This window comes from Corvus moneduloides, chromosome 22 (assembly GCF_009650955.1).
Source record: "Corvus moneduloides isolate bCorMon1 chromosome 22, bCorMon1.pri, whole genome shotgun sequence".
In the NCBI taxonomy this organism is placed as follows: domain Eukaryota; kingdom Metazoa; phylum Chordata; class Aves; order Passeriformes; family Corvidae; genus Corvus; species Corvus moneduloides.
The window spans coordinates 5,619,466-5,638,240 of NC_045497.1; the positions used below are offsets into that span (position 1 = coordinate 5,619,466).

Here is an 18,775-nt window from a genome sequence, read left to right on the forward strand (position 1 = left end):
CATTCCAAAGAAGAACTCAGGAGTGAGGGTGACACTGCCCAGAGGTGTCCAGCACCCACCTGGGGCTGTTCCCAGGCTGATCCTGGGGTGTTTTCCCAAAGTGTTTGAGCACTCCCGGGAATTTCAGAGCCGTGTTTGTGCCTCCAGGCCCCTCAGGGACGCTCCCAGCTCGCGGGGAGCAGTTTGGGGTTTTTCTGTGCTCCCAACGGGGAGCAGAGTGGGGTGAGGAGCTCCTGGAGGTTCCCCCTGGCTCTGGAGGCTGTGGTGCTCCAGGAAAACAGGGGGAAAACTGCAGGGCTGGAGCACGGGGTGGGATCCCAGCGAGCTGGGCATCCCCAGGGTGTCCCTGCCTCTCCCTGGCCCCGGCTGGAGCTGCTGCCCAGTCCAGGTGTGGCAGGGACTGATGGATGCCAGTCCCAAACTGGAGCTGAGCGTGAGGAGGAGCAGCTGGGCCCAGGCCATGGAGCTGCCCCGGGACCCACAGGAAGCAAACCCAGCGTGCCAGGATAAACCCGGACAGGGAATTTTACCCCCTGCTCCATCCCTCCCTGATTTTCCAGCCCCAGGTCCCACAGCCACGCTGGTCCCTCGTGTCCCCTGCAGGCCAGGAAATCCGGGCTCAGCTTCCCTGTAAATCCAGGGGTATTTGGGATTGGATCTCCCATCCCTGCTGCCTTACCCCGTAAATCCAGGGGTTTACCCCGTAAATCAATCCTTCCTTCCTTCCGAATTCCTTCCTTCCTTCCTTCCTTCCTTCCTTCCTTCCGAATTCCTTCCTTCCTTCCTCCCTTCCTTCCTTCCTTCCTTCCTTCCTTCCTTCCTTCCTTCCTTCCTTCCTTCCTTCCTTCCTTCCTTCCTTCCTTCCTTCCTTCCTTCCTTCCTTCCTTCCTTCCTTCCTTCCTTCCTTCCTTCCTTCCTTCCTTCCTTCCTTCCTTCCTTCCTTCCTTCCTTCCTTCCTTCCTTCCTTCCTTCCTTCCTTCCTTCCTTCCTTCCTTCCTTCCTTCCTTCCTTCCTTCCCTCCCTTCCTTCCTCCCTTCCTTCCCTCCCTCTCTCCCGGACCCTGCGCCTGCCACAGGCACGAGGCCATGAATATGGAAGTGCCGAAGGGGCCTTTTATGGCCCCCACAGCTGTGTGGGGCTGGGGCCGGCCCCGTTACCTCGGGCCGCCTGAAAAGGCCAAACAAAAGCCCGAAGAAAGAGGGCGAGGGGCGGAGGGGGGCAGGGAAGGCGAGAACCAGGAAAAAGTTGAAAGGAAAGAAAAGAGGGCTGGAGTTGATGGATATTCCATCTGTTTGTGTTCAGGGAATCAACAAAGGCTGCCGGGGACGTGGCTCCCTGTTTGCCCTCCCTCCCTCCCTCCCTGTTTGCCTCCGAATGTTCGGGATGGGTTGGTTTTGTTCGCCTGTGGAAGGAGCAGAGAGTTTTGGGGTTTGTGTTGTGTGTGGGGACAGAGCTGGATGGGGCTTGGGATCAGCCCCGTGGATCCCACTATTCCCCCATGGAGCCTCTGGGATTGGATCTGTGATCGGATCTGGGATGGGATCTGGGATTTAATCTGGAATTGGATCTGGGTTTGGATCTGGGATGGGATCTGGGATGGGATCTGTGATCGGATCTGGGATGGGATCTTGGATTGGATCTGGGATCAGATCTGGGATCGGATCTGGGATTGCATCTGGGATGGAATCTAGGCTCAGATCTGGGATGGGATCTGGGATGGGATCTGGGATGGGATCTAGGATGGGATCTGGGATCAGATCTGGGATGGGATCTGGGATTGGATCTGGGATCAGATCTGGGATTGAATCTTGGATCGGATCTGGGATCAGATCTGGGATTGGATCTGGGATTGGATCTGGGATCGGATCTGGGATTGAATCTGGGATTGGAGCTGGGATTGGATCTGGGATGGGATCTAGGATCAGATCTGGGATTGGATCTGGGATCAGATCTGGGATTGAATCTGGGATTGGATCTGGGATGAGATCCTTCCACCTGATAAAGGAGGACAAGTTCTGGGCTCTTCCCTGAGTTTGGGATCCATGCGTGGCTTTGGGAAAGAGCAGCTGGTCAGGGATGGAATTCCGTCTGCTCTGTGGGTTTGGAAAAGCCCTGCTGGAGCTCAGCTCCCAGGCCAAGGCATGCTCCGAGCCCGGAGTCACCTGGAATGGCTGAGAGAGGAATTCAGGGAGCTGTGGGCATTGTCTGCGCTCGGAGCAGGTCCTGGTGTGGGCCAGAGGCTTTTGGGGATGGATATTCCAAGGAAAACGGGATCTCTCCAGCTTTTCCTTCCCAAAATCTGGTGGTTGGTTGTGCCTCTGGAGCTGGGCTGAGCTCAGAGGGATGAAGGCTCGGGTTCAAATTGAGGGATTTTTAATTGAGGGGAAACGGGGGGTGGGGGGGGGTGGAATTCCGGACCTCTGGGAATCCCACATGGGGCCTTTGACCAAAGGAAAATTCTGTCTGGAATCTCATTTGTATTCCATGGCCAGGTGAGAGAGAAGGGATTGGGAAAGGAGCTTTAGGATCATCCACCTCCAAACCCCGCGCAAGGGTTTTCCCAAAATCCCCGATCCCTGAGCTGGGAGGGGAATTCTGGCGGAACTGGGAGGAGAGGGAGGGATGGGGTGAGAAGAATGGAGAGAAATAAGGAAAAAGATGGAAAAATACGAGAAAAATGGAGAGAAATAGAGAAAAATGTGGGAAAATATGAGGAAAATAGAGAAAAATATGGGGAAAATAGGGAGAAAGAGAGAAAAACATAAAAAAATAGAGAAAAATACAGAAAAAGGTGGGGAAAATAGAGGCAAAATGGAGGAAAATGGAGAAAATAGAGAAGAACAGCGAAAATATGGAAAATATGGGAAAAATATGGGGAAAATATGAAAAAATTGAGAAAAATTGAGAAAAATTGAGAAAAATCGAGAATAATATGGAAAGATATGGGGAGGTCTGAAAAGGGGGATCCTCTGTGGGGCTGTCGCTGGGGCTGCTCAGATCTTGTTGGCACCTTCCAAGTGAGTTTTCCTTCCTTCTCTCGTCCCGTTAAATCCGAGTTTCCCTGGCGCTGCGATCACTTCCCAGGCAGCCGCCTCCGGGTGGGGTTTGTGTTGGTCTTTGGGGTGAGTTTGCCGCAGCCAAGCGCAGCACAAAAGGCGCAGCAATCCCAATCCGTCCCCAATCCCACTCCTTCCCCAATCCCACTCCATCCTCATTCCCACTCCATCCTCAATCCCACCATCCCCATTCCCACTCCATCCCCAATCCCACTCTGTCCCCAATTCCACTGCATCCTCAATCCCACTCCATCCTCAATCCCAGTCCATCACCAATCCCACTCCATCCTCAATCCCACCATCCCCACTCCCACTCCATCCCCAATCCCACTCTGTCCCCAATCCCAGTCTGTCCCCAATCCCACTCCATCCCCAATCCCACTCCATCCCCAATTCTGCTCCATCCCCAATCCCATTCCGTCCCCAATCCCGCTGCCTCCCTATTCCTGATCCATCCCCAATCCCACTCCTTCCCCAATCCCGCTCCTTCCCCAATCCCAATCCATCCCCAATCCCACTCCATCCCTAATCCCATTCTATCCCTCATCCCATTCTGTCCCCAATCCCAATCCATCCCCATTCCCAGTCCCTCCCCAATCCCACTCCTTCCCCAATCCCGCTCCCTCCCCAATCCCAATCCTTCCGCAATCCCAATCCATCCCCATTCCCACTCCATCCCCAATCCCGCTCCCTCCCCAATCCCAATCCATCCTCAATCCTGCTCCCTCCCCATTCCCGCTCCCTCCCTGACTCCAGCACCTTCTCCAAGGTCTCACACCGCGTCCTCCCCAAAAGCCCCGGGACACAGAAGGAATTTTGTTTGGAATGCAGAGGCTTTTTGTGGTGCTGTCAGTACAAACGAGGCAGCTCCGAGGGGATCTGAGCCTCCCACCCCTCAAACTCCGCCGCTCCCCAATCCCACTCCGTCCCCAATCCCGCTCCATCCCCAATCCCGCTCCCTCCCCAATCCCGCTCCCTCCCCATTCCTGTTCCCTCCCCACCTCGCCATCCCTCCCGGTTAATTTTTAGGATGGTGCAGCTGGAAGGGAGAGGAAAGGGAGGGAAGAGCTGAGGGCTGGCAGCAGCTCCCCTTTCCCCTCAGACAAATCCATCCCTCCGTAATGAATGCGCTCCCACGCCCGGCGCTGCCGAGCCCGGCTCCGAGGGGCTCCGGGACCAGGCTGCGGCTCCTTGTGGAGCATCCCGGGCTCAGGCTGAGCCTGGAGGGCCTCGCTGGGGCCGATTCCCCCTAATCCTGTTGATTAATTTAACTCCAGGGCCAAGAGGAGCCCAGAGAGAGGAGGGAGGCGGAGGGGGCGGGAGGGAAACGGAGGAGAAGGGAATGGGGATGGGAAAGGGAATGGGGATGGGAAAGGGAATGGGGACAGAGGAGAAGGGAATGGGGATGGGGAGAAGGGAATGGGGATGGGGAGAAGGGAATGGGGATGGAGAAGGGAATGGGGATGGGAGAGAAGGGAATGGGGATGGGAGAGAAGGGAATGGGGATGGGAGAGAAGGGAATGGGAATGGAGAAGGGAATGGGGATGGAGGAGAAGGGAATGGGGATGGGGGAGAAGGGAATGGGGATGGGGGAGAAGGGAATGGGGATGGGGAGAAGGGAATGGGGATGGGGGAGATGGGAATGGGGACAGAGGAGAAGGGAATGGGGATGGAGAAGGGAATGGGGACAGGGAAGAGAATGGGGATGGGGAGAAGGGAATGGGGACAGGAAAGGGAATGGGGATGGGAAGAAGGGAATGGGGATGGGAGAGAAGGGAATGGGAATGGAGAAGGGAATGGGGATGGAGGAGAAGGGAATGGGGATGGGGGAGAAGGGAATGGGGATGGGGAGAAGGGAATGGGGATGGGGGAGATGGGAATGGGGATGGGGGAGATGGGAATGGGGACGGGGGAGAAGGGTGTGGGGACAGGGGACACAGCCAGGCCCTGATCACAGACAGCTTTTCCTGGGCCTTCCCTCCAGTTCCAGATTCCTGCTGCTCCTTCCAAACCCATCCACAGAGCTCCTGCTCATTGTCCCCACCCATGAACCAGCAGCTTTACTCAGGAATGGGAATTTGGGGCTGTAATTCCCACATTTCCCCGTGCTGGAATGAGCCCCGGGATTTCCCTTTGTCACCTTTCCCTGCACTGCTCCAGGGGCACGAGGAGCTGCCGAGGGTTTATTCCCTTTTCCCAGCTCATCCTGAGGATTCAGAACTCGGCACTGCTCCGCACAAACCCTCAGCATGGAATGATGGATGCAGTGATCCCTCCGTGCCTGAATCGCAAAGATTCCCCTTTCCTGACCTCCTCCACAGGGTCATTTCTCCCCTCTGCTCCCAGAAGGCGCCCAGACATTGGAATATCTCCCTCAGAGCAGTGGGATGTTTCCACACTGCATCCTTGCTGCCACTCCCAGGATGAAGCCTCTGCCTTTTTATTCCTGAAATTAGGATTTCTTTCCAAAACCAAAGAGATTCGGGCAGTTGGAGCTTTTCATTCCGAGCTGCGGAGCAGTCACTCTGGAAAAGAGATAAAAACCCAACGGAATCACTCCTAAAAATCCCAAATACAGCGGGATGAGCGCGTGTCCTGTAGCCCACACACTGCTCTCCTGGCTTTTCCTTCTCTCCTGTTTTTTCCTTCCCTCCTGGTTTTCCCTTCTTCACTTTTCCCTGTTCTCTGCCTTGTCCTGCTGGGAGGTTTTTCCCTCCGTTCACTCCCCGCTCTGCTTTTCCCATCAATCTTTCCTGGGATGAGATCCCGCGGGAGCCGCCCGCTGCTTCCCATCCGTCAGCAGCGCTGGGATTGGGAAACCACCCAGGAAAGTGCTGCTGGAAATTTCTGCACCTTCCTCTCTGCAGGCTGAGCGAGTGTAAAACACCACCAGGTCATTCCTGTGGCAAAAGTCCCTGGAAATTTGGATATCCCCCTGCTCCCGCTGCTGGCAGCTATTGCTACACGGGGATAGGTTGGGAAAAATGAAGGGTTTGAGTTTGGGATGAATCCCCAGCCCGGAAGTCTCCCACAGCTTCAGAAAACCAACAGGGGAGAATGTGGGAATGGATTGTCTGGGATGTTCCAGCTGGTTGGGAATGGGAAAGAGCTGTGGGGCTGTGATGGGATGTGTGGGGTGACGGGCTCGGAGAGCCCATCCCAGCTGGAAAACATTCCCTGTCTTTCCTGCTTCCCTGCCTGACAGCAGCAGCTGCTCCGGGTGGGAGCAGCTGGTCCCAGGCATTCCCTGGGATTTTTCCTGCTCCCTCGCTTTCGGCTTTGAGGTCGGGCTCTTGGAGCCGGGCACTTGGCACCGGGAGCCGTGGCTGCCGTTCCCAGCCTTTCGCGGCTGCCAGGGTCACCGGGGGTGGGTGGGTGACTTCCGCACGGCTGGAAAACGGGGAGAACGCCGGGCGGGAGCTGTTGGGAAGCTCGGGAATGGGGAGGTTTACCCTGATTTTGTTCATATTAATCATCTCGGCCCTTTTCACCCCGGAATCAGCACCGTGGAGGGGACGGAGGGTGACAATCCCTCGTCCTCTCCCAAAACTTCACGGAGAAATCCGGGATCCATTAGGAGGAGCTGGGGAAGGAAGTTTGGGGGTTTTCCCTTCCCGAGCGAAGTGAGGGAGGTGGAATTTGGTGCAGATCCTTTCCTGGGTGGTTTTTCCTGCTCCTGGGGGGATCGGGATCCCAGTAGTGGGATGGGAGGAGCAGCCAAGCTCATGAATGATGGAGCAGCTCCAGTGAGGAACTTCAGGGAAGTTCTGGAGCTTTCCAGATGTGCCTTTGCACAGCAGAGGCTCCTCCACGGCCCAGATGTGCAGGCTCCTACCTGCCCCGGCTCATCTGGGGCCCAGATGTGCAGCCTTGCTGTTCTCAAGCCCAGATGTTCCTTCTCCTGGAGACCACAGGCCTTCCCTGGAAGTGAACAAACCCCAAAAACCTCATTGAGAAACAAATTCTGGCTACACATGGAAGGGCTTTGAGATTTTTTTAGGATTTTTGGTTTTAGGATCTTTGAAATGCGGGGCAGGTGCTGCTCCTCTGGAGCTGTCGGGGAATTTCTCACTGATTTGGGGGAGGAATTCAGAAATCAAAGGGTTTGGATCGAAGAGCTGAACACATGTAGGGCACTTAACAGGAAGCCAGAGCCTGAAGGAGGGAAAACCTCTCCATGGGATGTTTTTCCCCCCCAAACAACCCCTGGAGCAGAGCTCCCCTGACTCCAGCACCTTCTCCAAGGTCTCACACGGCATCCTCCCCAAAAGCCCCGGGACACAGAAGGAATTTTGTTTGGAATGCAGAGGCTTTTTGTGGTGCTGTCAGTACAAACGAGGCAGCTCCGAGGGGATCTGAGCCTCCCACCCCTCGAACTCCCCAGCAGCTGTCGGGAAGCCACAGCTGCAGCTCCCAGCGCTGCCAAGAAGAAAGGCAGATTTTTGGGTGATGATAATATAGGAGCTGAACAAAAAAGAGGGTGGAAGAAAACACCAGAGACTGGAAAACACGGTTAGAGGCTCCAGGGAACTTTATGGTCAAGCTGAGCTTATGTAAGCCCTGCTTTAATCCTAAATTAGCAAAGGTTCGCCCGAAAGAAAAAGGACTTTGCTGTGAGCACGATTTGGTTCTGGCTGTCAGCAAGGCTGGGTGGTTCCCGGGGAAAACAACAGCCAGGCTTGGAAAGGGAAAATAATCAATTAATCCAGTGAATCCCCTGTTTTCTTGGGAAAGAAGGAAAAGGTGGCAGGGCCGGAGCTGTCCCCACCTCCTGTGTCCCATTGTCCCTTCTCTGCTACCCTGAACTGGGGGCACATTTTGTGGCCTGGCTGAGACCCTCCAAAATCGACACCTGCACCCCATAAGGAACCCAACCCCCCCCTTGGAACATCTCCGGAACCCGGGATTGCTCCAGGAGAGCCAACATCGGAGTCCCAGCTCCTCCAAAAGCCACCTGGGGAATATCCATGCGGGGCCTTCTGCTTGATCTCCAGCCAAAAACATGGAGCACAACTGGGTTTATTTATTCCAGCTGCGCTCCTCTGGGGTCACCGGAGACTCAGGAGGCCACACCTGGCACTGGGATCAAGGCAGGGAGAAGGGAAAGGAAAAAAGTCCAGGGAAAGTTGAGGTAGAGGAATAAGGGGCTGATTAAACATTGGGAAAGGACTTGATGGCATCGGAATTCCATAGGAAATTTGGGAACTGAAGAGCTGAGCTGTCTCCTGTGGGCAGCCCAACCTCTGGCTGAGGCAGAGCTGGAAAAGTTTTTCCCATCCGTAAAAATTCCCAGTTGTTCCTTTTTTTTTTCCCCTAAACTGAAATCTTCAACCCCAAAACGTGATAAAACACAGGAGGAAATTGGGCAGCACAAGTCAGAGCGTCGTTTGTTGACAACATTTCAGGGTGAAATGGGCAGCTCTGAAATGGGAATTTCCAATAAAAAATGGGAATTCCTTGAAATACGCCGAGCGCTGGAAGTTCTTTCTCTGTAATGGTTTGAAGCAGGAACTGTGAGCTCCCCTTTTCCTGCAAGGAGTTTTGATTTTCCGAGGTTTTCTTTGCAATGTGGGGAAAAATAATGGTGAGAAATTCCATAAGTAGCATAAAAGTGGTGGATGATTCGTCCACGGGCAGAGTTTTCCCTTGTGAGGCTGGTGGGAAGAGAAACGACAGATTCCCCATCCCTGGAAGTGTCCGAGGCCAGGTTGGACGGGGCTCGGAGCAACCTGGGACAGTGGAAGGTGTCCCTGCCCATGGAAGGGGTGGAATGGGATGAGCTTTAAGGTCCCTCCCAACCCAAACCAGTCTGGGATTCTGGAATTCCCATGACTGTGGAGAAAGCTGGACTGGAGGGACTCATTTTCTTAGATATTGGGAAGGAATTCCTCCCCAGGAGGGTGGGGAGGGCCTGGAATGGATTTCCCAGAGGAGCTGTGGCTGCCCCTGGATCCCTGGGATGGTGAGGGGCATCCCTGCCCATGGCAGGGGGTGGAATGGGATGAACTTCGAGGCCTTTCCAACCCAAACCGGAACATTTCTGATCCCAAGCTTTATTTTGCTGGACACCGAGCTGGCTTTGCCAGGCTCTTTAACGCTTCCAATATTTTTCCCCGTGGGACCGAACCTCCCCCCTCCTGATCTCCCGTTTCTCCCCTTTTCCAGGGAACCGCCTGGACGAGGGCTCGGATGTGGAGTCGGAGCCGGACCTGCCGCTGAAGCGGAAGCAGCGCCGGAGCCGCACCACGTTCACGGCGGAGCAGCTGGAGGAGCTGGAGAAGGCCTTCGAGAGGACCCACTACCCCGACATCTACACCCGCGAGGAGCTGGCCCAGCGCACCAAGCTCACCGAGGCCCGCGTGCAGGTAAGGCCCGGCCTAACCGCGCACAGCCCGGCCTAACGCCACACTCCCTGGCCTAACCCTGTGATCACTGGCCTAGATCCCCAGCCTAACCCCACACTCCCCGCCTAATCCCGCACTCCCCAGCAAAACCCTGTGCAGCCCAGCCTAACCCCACGCTCCCCAGCCTAAGCCACGCAGCCCAGCCTAACTCTGCGCTCCTCAGCCTAACCCCGTGCTCCCCAGCCTAATCCCACACTCCTCGGCTGAACCCCGTGCAGCCTGGCCTAACCCCGCACACTCCAGCCTAACCCCACACTCCCTGGCTTAACCCCACGTAGCCTGGCCTAACCCCATGCAGCCTGGCCTAACCCCGCACACTCCAGCCTAACCCCACACTCCCTGGCTTAACCCCACGTAGCCTGGCCTAACCCCATGCAGCCTGGACTAACCCCGCACACTCCAGCCTAACCCCACGCTCCCTGGCCAAACCCCATGCAGCCTGGCCTAACCCCGTGCAGCCTGGCCTAACCCCGCACACTCCAGCCTAACCCCACACTCCCCGGCCTAACCCCGTGCAGCCTGGCCTAACCCCGCACACTCCAGACTAACCCCATGCTCCCCGGCCTAACCCCGTGCAGCCTGGCCTAACCCTGCACACTCCAGCCTGACCCCACACTCCCCAGCCTAACCCCACGCTTCCCGGCCTAGCCCCACACTCCCCGGCCTAACCCCACACTCCCCGGCCTAACCCTGTTCAGCCTTGCCTAACCCCATGCTCCTCAGCTTAATCCCGCTCTCCCTGGCCTAACCCCGTGCTCCCCGCCCAGAACACGGCTGCTCCTTCGCTGCCTCTTGTCAACAGAGAAAAACCTTTGCAACGGGGCTCAAATAATCAAATTAAAAGCAGATCTCCATTGGAAGCTTCCGGGTGGTCATGGGCACACCCAGTCATGGGATTTCTATGATTTGATAAGGGGGATTAATTAGGATATCTGACAGGTACATCCCATAGGAGGTTCAGTTGTCCCAGGAACTCACCCCCTGCCAACCCCAAGGGTTTCTTGGCCCCATTCCCATGTCGTGTCTTCTCAGATTGTGGTTGGAAACCAAAATGTTCTTCTCTTTGTGGAAACAAGACTAAAAAGCATTTTGGGGATGTGCTAGAAGGTGAATTATTGTTCTGAAATCCAGGAGAAAGGGTAGGAAAACCACCAGGAGCTGCATAGCTCTGGGATGGCGTCCCACAGAGCTACGGATGTAGGAGAAACACAGAAAAAGCCGAACTCTTTAGGCATCACTTCCCCTTGGAATGAGGGAATTCCCCTTGGGGAATGAGGCTGCTCCAAAGTGGGAGCCGGGGTCAAACCCAGCTCTGCCTCTCGGGCTCGATGGGTCCCATCCAACTCATCCCCATTCCCACGGATTTAGAGAGGCCCTTTGGGTTTGGCCCCTCCGGAGGTACCAGCTGCGGGGTTTGTGTCCCAGTTGGGACCAGGAGCCAAACTTTGGCATTTTCTCTTGGAGGCGATCCCTCAGTTTTCCCGGGAGGACGCAGCGCGTGTTTATTCCCGCCCGGAGCAATCCCACATTTCTCAGCCTCGCTCAGGGGAGCAGATCAGATTTTGCAAAGTTTGCAAGTTCCGTGTGTGAATTTTCCGACAAGTTTCGGGTTGGTTTTTTTTTTTCCCCTTGGATCTCTGGAGAGCACAACAAGGGAGTGGGGGGGGAGGGCAGGAGAGGGGAGGAGCGGGAAGGGAGGGTTTGGAGCCGGGAATTCTGACATCGACACGATTAATGGCCCTTGTGGGAGCTGCACACAGAGCCCCTTATGTGTCCCGCATAAAGGCTGGGTCAGCAGTGTGTGCAAACAGCACAGGGATCAGCAGATCGCCAGGATAATGGAATCCCTCGGGAAAGGCCGGGAAGGGGGAGGGATTGGGGATTGCGAGTGTTACCACAGTGAAATGGAGACCCCCGCAGGGTCCCAGAGGGGCTTTCGGGAGAGGCTGCGGGAATCCCGGGCACTGTGTGAGCAGGGAAAGGGCTCTCCGGGCTCTCCAGGCTCTCTCCTGCCAGGAATGAGCTTTTCCAAAGGAAACCAGGCTGACTTGGGCTGTGGGTCTTGGGATAAGGGTGTGCTCACCCAGGAGCTTGGAGCTGCCAAAGGGTTTTCAGGTTTTCTTCTTCGACGTCTGGGAATGGGGTGTCCCCCACTCTTGGTTAAGGACTTTTCCCAAAGGATTGGGGCAGGTGCTGTCACCTCCCTCCAGCTTCCTCCTGGGAAATCCTTGATTTCCCTGGATCTCTCTAGACTTGGCCGTGGAGACTGGGAAAGGAAATCCAGCAAAACTTGGGCTGGTTCTGGCTTTGATCTTGGCCCAGGGAGTTCAAAAGTGTTCATTTGGTGGCCGTGTAGGATCAGGGATATTTGGAGCCTGGGAAAGCGGCTCATTAAGGGAATGAAGCCACCCGGGGTTTGGAATGTGTGAATTCCCCCGTTTTAGTTTTGCATGCTTTGCCCTAATTGCTCTTCCTCGTGTAGGTGGGCACGAGCTGTCGAGCAGGGGGTAAAAAATGGATGTTCCTGTGGTAAATTATGGAAAAAACGGAGTTTTGAGGGACAGCAGAGTTTAGGGATGGGGTGAGGGTTGCACGAGGGACGTTGGAGAGGAAGGGAAGAGCCCCAAAATTCCAGGGAGAGCACAAACCTTTCCGAAGGCTGGGAGAAAGGAGGGAGGCAAGGGAATGCCAAATAAATAATCAAATTAATTAGATAATTAAATAATGAGAGCTTTTCCCTTGTCCCAGGCTGGGATCTCCCAGTCCCTCGCTGCTCCCAGGCACTCCGTGAGGAGGCTCCTGCCAGGGCCGTGCAGCAGCTGCTCTCCGAGGCACATTCCTGCTGCCTTTCCCATTCCAGCAGCCTGGCACGGGCAGCTTCTTCCCACCACTTGGGAGGCTGCCGGCCCTTGGCGGATTTTCTGGATATCAGGGCGGATCTTCCGCTGGCTCTTGGGATCTGCAAACATCACTCAAGTCAAGGGGAAAAAAAAATAGCCCCACACACACATAAATCCACATGGACACATCCAGCAGGGAATCTTCCCCCACCTCGGGGGCTCTCTTCTGTTTCGACTGAGTTTTTAAGCCACAAGTTGAGTTTTGGGTTAAAAATGGCTCTAAAGCAGCAGGGCCAGCTCAGATCAGGGGTTTTGGGGATGTTTACGAGGCATGGAGGGACAGGACAAGGGGGAATGATTCTAAACTAGAAGAGGGACAGCTTACATGGGATATCTGGGAGAAATTCCTTCCTGTGAGGGTGGGGAGGCCCTGGAACAGCATTCCCAGAGAAGCTGTGGCTGCCCCTGGATCCCTGGCAGTGTCCAAGGCCAGGTCGGACAGGGCTTGGAGCACCCTGGGACAGTGGGAGGTGTCCCTGCCCGTGGCAGGGGTGGCACTGGGTGAGCTTTAGGGTCCCTCCCAACCCCAACCAGCCTGGGATTCATTCCATGATTCCGTGAAGGGCCTCACCAACATCTGCCCGTCCTCCTCGTCCCAGAGCTCCAGGTGTGAGGTGGGGGCAGAGGTCAGGAGGGGTTTGTGACCCCAAAGAGGGGCTGGAGAGCGGCTGCCCCACATCTGGTCCTTGTTCCGCTCATCCCCTGGATCACAGCTCGGGGGTGGCTTTCTTCCTGCATCCTACTCCTACTCCTATTCAGACTCCTGCTCCTACTCCTACTCCTACTCCTACTCCTACTCCTACTCCTATTCCTATTCCTATTTCTACTCCTATTCCTATTCCTACTCCTAGTCCTACTCCTATTCCTATTCCTACTCCTATCCCTACTCCTATCCCACTCCTATTCCTACTCCTACTCCTACTCCTACTCCTACCCCTACTCCTATCCCACTCCTATTCCTACTCCTACTCCTACTCCTACTCCTACTCCTATTCAGACTCCTACTCCTGCTCCTACTCCTACTACTATTCCTATTCCTATTCCTATTCCTACTCCTATTCCTACTCCTACTCCTACTCCTAGTCCTACTCCTGCTCCTGTTCCTACTCCTACTCCTATCCCTACTCCTATCCCACTCCTATTCCTACTCCTACTCCTGCTCCTACTCCTACTCCTACTCCTACTCCTACTCCTACTCCTATTTCTATTCCTGCTCCTACTCCTATTCCTACTCCTACTCCTGCTCCTACTCCTACTCCTACTCTTATTCCTATTCCTACTCCTATCCCACTCCTATTCCTACTCCTACTCCTAGTCCTCCTCCTACTCCTATTCCTATTTCTACTCCTACTCCTACTCCTATTCCTATTTCTACTCCTACTCCTACTCCTACTCCTATTCCTACTCCTATTCCTATTTCTACTCCTACTCCTACTCCTACTCCTATTCCTACTCCTATTCCTATTCCTACTCCTACTCCTACTCCTACTCCTACTCCTACTCCTACTCCTGCATCATATTCCTGTGCTGGAATCCCACTTTGATGCTCCCCGGACAAATCCAAGCAGGTTTGTCCATCTCTCTCTGCTCCTCTCTCCTCTCTTGGCCTCTCCACGTGGAAGGAGAATTCCCCCCAGTGCTGCTCCTTCTCCCCCATCCCTGGGAGCTCCCATTCCATCCCCTCCTCCCTGTGGGAAGCTGCTGGCTCCGTCAGACCTTCCTGGCAGGGCCTGGAGCCCGGCTGGGCACGCAGCTGTCGGGATAACTGGAAGTTTGACACGTTGACAGCTCATAAAACCCACGAGCTGAACAAGCAGACGGGGCCTGGGGGGAGCCGCTCCCAGCTCCGGTTTCTCGGAATACCCTGGGAGGCTGAGCGGGGTTTTGGCCGGGTCACGGCGGTGTCGGGGTGCTTGGGATGCAGCATTCCAGCTCAGGCTTCCAAAGGGATGAGCTGTTAACAGGTTAATCCCAAACCGAGCAGAGCCAGGGATGAGCCTGAGTGGATTTCCGGGGGAATCGGGATGGCGGTGGGCAGCCAGTGGAAATTCCAGGGATTTGTGCTTGTGCCAGGCAGTGTCCTGACTCACAGGCCCAAACCGAAGGAATTCTCACCCATCTGCGAGCTCCCCTTTCCACCCTCCCAGAAAACAACCCACGAATGTCCCGAGCATTCACGGATTTGGGAATTAGCAGGAATCCACTCCGTTAATTTAGTGGGAGCTTTGATTTTGATCTTGGATGTTTTCTGGGATTCTTTCACCCGTTTTTTTAATTATCTCACGTTTTGATGTGGGAAAAAAAAACCCTTAGAAGGGATTCTGTGACAGCTTTGAAGCTTTTCTCCCCGGCATTCCTGGTGGAGGGACTGTTTCCCAGAACAACTCATTTCCCATAAACAATGGGGAATTTATTTGTGGAGTGGTTTTCAGCAGGAAAATCCTTTTGCCAGGAGATTCTTCTGTAGGTGTAGAAATGACCTCTCCAAGCGATGCTGATGTCACAAAAGCCACCAGATCCATCAGCCACGAGGCTGGAGAGCTAGAATTAATCCTTGTCCTGGACAATCCCAGCTGCGGACTGGTTTTCCCAAAGCTGCTCCATTTTTAGGGCAGGTTACCAACAACCCTCGTTGCTTAATCCTGTTATTTCACCAGCAGCAAGAAACGGAACTTAAAACAAAACTCTCCAAATTATCCCCTTCAGCCTCAAGTCACCTGGAAATTTCCCCACTGGAAATGTTTCCCACAAATATTCCCTGCTGCGGAGGTTCTCCCTTTTTTCCTGGTGCTGTGCCGAGTCAGATGTGGCAGGCTCTGAAGTTTTACATCCAAAAATCGGCCAAAATTGTTCCCAAAAAAACCCCCTCAGAGGGTGTTTTTGGCTCCTCAGCATCACCTGGGGGTGACTCAGGTGGTCACAGCTGGGCATGAGTGGGTTTGGGATCCTGGCTCCTCCATGGGGGATTCCTGGGAATACAGGAGGTGGGAGCACTGTGCTGCTGATTTTTTGATACGAATCCCCAGGAAATTCCCTGCACTGGGAAACTCTCATTTCAATCCCAAATTAAAGCAGGCAGCAGAGTTGCGAGCCGGTGCTTTATCAGTCCTTTTCCTGGTGGATCCCTGCCGATTCCCGCCCGGCAGAAAATGCCTCTGCTGGTTCATAAAAGGGCTCGGAGCAATCCTGGAATCTGGGAGCATTCCACAGAAATGTGGGTTTTCTGAGACATTTCCCAACTGCAGGGAATGAACGGCCTCGTTCTGCGCAGGGCTGCACCGATTTATGGCCACAGGGTCCGTTCAATTGGCCCAAACCCAAACAGGGCCTCCCCCGGGGGCTTTTAGGAGCAGAATTTTACCCCAGAATTCCCAGCCCAACTAGGGCATGGACCAAAATCTTTGTGCTCCCAATCCTGAACCTCTGGTTCCAACCCAGTAAAGACCAGTAAGGGTCCAGTGGCCAAGGCCTTCCTCGAGTCCCAGCCATGCTCACACCAGGGTTAGGCAGAGATAATCAGGGAAGCAAAACACGGGGTGTGGTTTGGATTTTAATTTGATTTTAGCAGCGCCTTCTCTGAGAGCTGAAATCATCCCTGGGAAACAGAAATTGTAAAATGCTGAGCTGGGAAACCCCGCTTGCAAAGAGTGTCCAAAAGCTGTTGAATTCCATGGGAATATGATTTTATTTATAAATGTCATTACCTTCTGTGCTACGGGGTAAAGCTGCGTCACGGGGCAACGTTGGGCTTGGAGCTGGGAGTTCCTGGCTTTAGGATGTCTCACGTGGAAGTGGACACCTCTATCCCACTCCTTCTCTATCCCACTCCCCCTCTGTCCCCTTCCCCTCTATCCCACTCCCCTCTATCCCACTCCCCTCTATCCCACTCCTTCTCTATCCCACTCCCCCTCTGTCCCCTTCCCCTCTATCCCACTCCCCTCTATCCCACTCCCCTCTATCCCACTCCCCTCTATCCCACTCCCCTCTATCCCACTCCACTCTATCCCATTCCCCCTCTATCCCACTCCCCTCTATCCCATTCCCCCTCTATCCCACTCCCCTCTATCCCATTCCCCTCTATCCCATTCCCCTCTATCCCACTCCCCTCTATCCCATTCCCCTCTATCCCATTCCCCTCTATCCCACTCCACTCTATCCCATTCCCCCTCTATCCCACTCCCCTCTATCCCATTCCCCCTCTATCCCACTCCCCTCTATCCCACTCCCCTCTATCCCACTCCCCTCTATCCCACTCCCCTCTATCCCATTCCCCTCTATCCCCTTCCCCCTCTATCCCACTCCCCTCTATCCCACTCCCCTCTATCTCACTCCTCTCTATCCCACTCCCCTCTATCCCATTCCCCCTCTGTCCCCTTCCCCTCTATCCCACTCCCCTCTATCCCACTCCCCTCTATCCCATTCCCCCTCTATCCCACTCCTTCTCTATCCCCTTCCCCCTCTATCCCACTCCCCTCTACCCCATTCCCCCTCTATCCCACTCCCCTCAATCTCATTCCCCCTCTATCCCATTCCCCTCTATCCCATTCCCCCCATCCCACTCCCCTCAATCTCATTCCCTTCTATCTCATTCCCCTCTCACTCCCCTCAATCCCATTCCCCTCTATCCCATTCCCCTCTCCCCCATTCCTTTATCCCACTCCCCCTCTATCCCACTCCCCTCTATCCCATTCCCCCTCTATCCCATTCCCCTCAATCCCATTCCCCTCAATCCCATTCCCCTCTATCCCACTCCCCTCAATCTCATTCCCCTCTCATTCCCCTCTCACTCCCCTCAATCCCATTCCCGTCTATCCCACTCCCCTCTATCCCACTCTCCTCTCACTCCCCTCTATCCCATTCCCCTCTACCCCATTCCTTTATCCCATTCCCCCTCTATCCCATCCTGGAGTATGAAATCCATCCCTGGCCACAAAATGTTCCCACCGTGAGGAGGATTTGAAGGGAGGGACGGCCTCGGCTCAAGGAAGTGTTTGTAGGAACATTGCAGGAGTGGAGGAACCAATGTCCCGGTGAATATTTCCCTGCTGACCAGGGCTTGTTAAACCAAAACCAGGTGGTTTGCCAAAAAAAAACTCCCTTGCCTGTTTATTGAAATCCCATAAAGAGCTGCCACTTCCAGGAACTGGGAGATGCCGGCAGAAACTGAGACTGAATCCATGGGATGACCTCATTTGTGAGGAGCCATTCGTTCTGCTCCACTAACCTGGTTTCGTATTTAATACTTAATTTCTAATATTTAATTTTTATCCCCACCCCATCACCCAGCAGAGCCAGAGGCTCAGCACTCAACCACAGTAGGGACAGCAGGAAAAAAAACCCTCGGGCCCCAAATCTGGGATTTTTTTTCCTGTTCTGTCAGGAATTCTCTCCGTGGCCTCAGTGATGTCCCTGGTGTCACAGCCAGTGGAGGAAACATCACCACTGAAGTGTTGTGTGGATCTACAGGATCCCACCAGCACATCCCAACCCTTCCCACCTGGAATGATGGAGAGGGGAATATCCCTGGGGTGTCCCCAGCTTGAGTTCCTCCCTAAAACCCTTCTGCATCCCCTGATTTCCAGCTTTTGATGGCATGGACAATGCCCTGCTCTGGTTCAGGAGAGCTGGAGAGGCCCTGACCCGGCAGAATCCCCTTTATCCAGCTGGGAAGAGCCCTCATCTGACCCTGTGGAATGTCTGGGGTGTGCTGAGGCCATACAAGAGCCTTTCCCACCTGGCTCCTGCAGCCCCTGAGCACAAACAGGTGCTGCAGCCCCTCCACCCTGCACAGGCACAGCTTGCCTTTCCCAGCCCTGTTTCCAGTTATTTTCTCATCCATCCCATCCATCTTTCTCCCACATCAAGTCCTGATTAGGCCGAGCAGGAGCACAACAGGCTTTCTTTTTTTTTTTCCGCTCCTACAGGAGGCTCTTCTTGACCTTCCTTTCCTCTCCTTGTCTGACAAATTGTGGGAGCTGACCCATAGCTGGGATAATTTGCTCCAGCCCCATCCTGGCAGGCAGCTGCTTCTGCAGGGACGAGCTGGGGAGCATTCCCAGCCTCGTGGTTCCCATCCGTGGGAGGACTGGATATTCAGGATATCCAGGAGCAGGAGCAGTGGCACAGTGATTGATTGTCCTACCTGGACGTGACCAGACCTTGGAGAACTCCTTGGATTTCTGCTTCCCATCTTTTTCCATGAGGTTTTTATAACACATCTCTCTGTTTAAGACAAGATTTGGGAGCTGATCAGCAGGGAAAAACCCCAAATGTAGCGGGTGCAAAGTGTTGTTCCCAGTCCATGCTGTGCTCCCATTCCCATGGAAAAGAGCCCTGGCTGTGACCAGACCACAGAGAACTCCTTGGATTTCTCCTTCCCGGCTTTTTCCATGAGGGCATTCCTGTCTCTGCTCCC

General features: G+C 54.6%; 1 protein-coding gene across 1 annotated transcript in view; it reads left to right on the forward strand.

Moving 5' to 3' along the window:
- Nucleotides 1–18,775, forward strand: part of PAX7 (paired box 7) — an 85,279-nt gene that overhangs the window by 7,757 nt on the left and 58,747 nt on the right. The window contains exon 2 of the mRNA XM_032131328.1: nt 9,222–9,421. Coding sequence (XP_031987219.1) covers nt 9,222–9,421 — 200 coding nt within the window. The remainder of the gene's footprint in view (nt 1–9,221; nt 9,422–18,775) is intronic.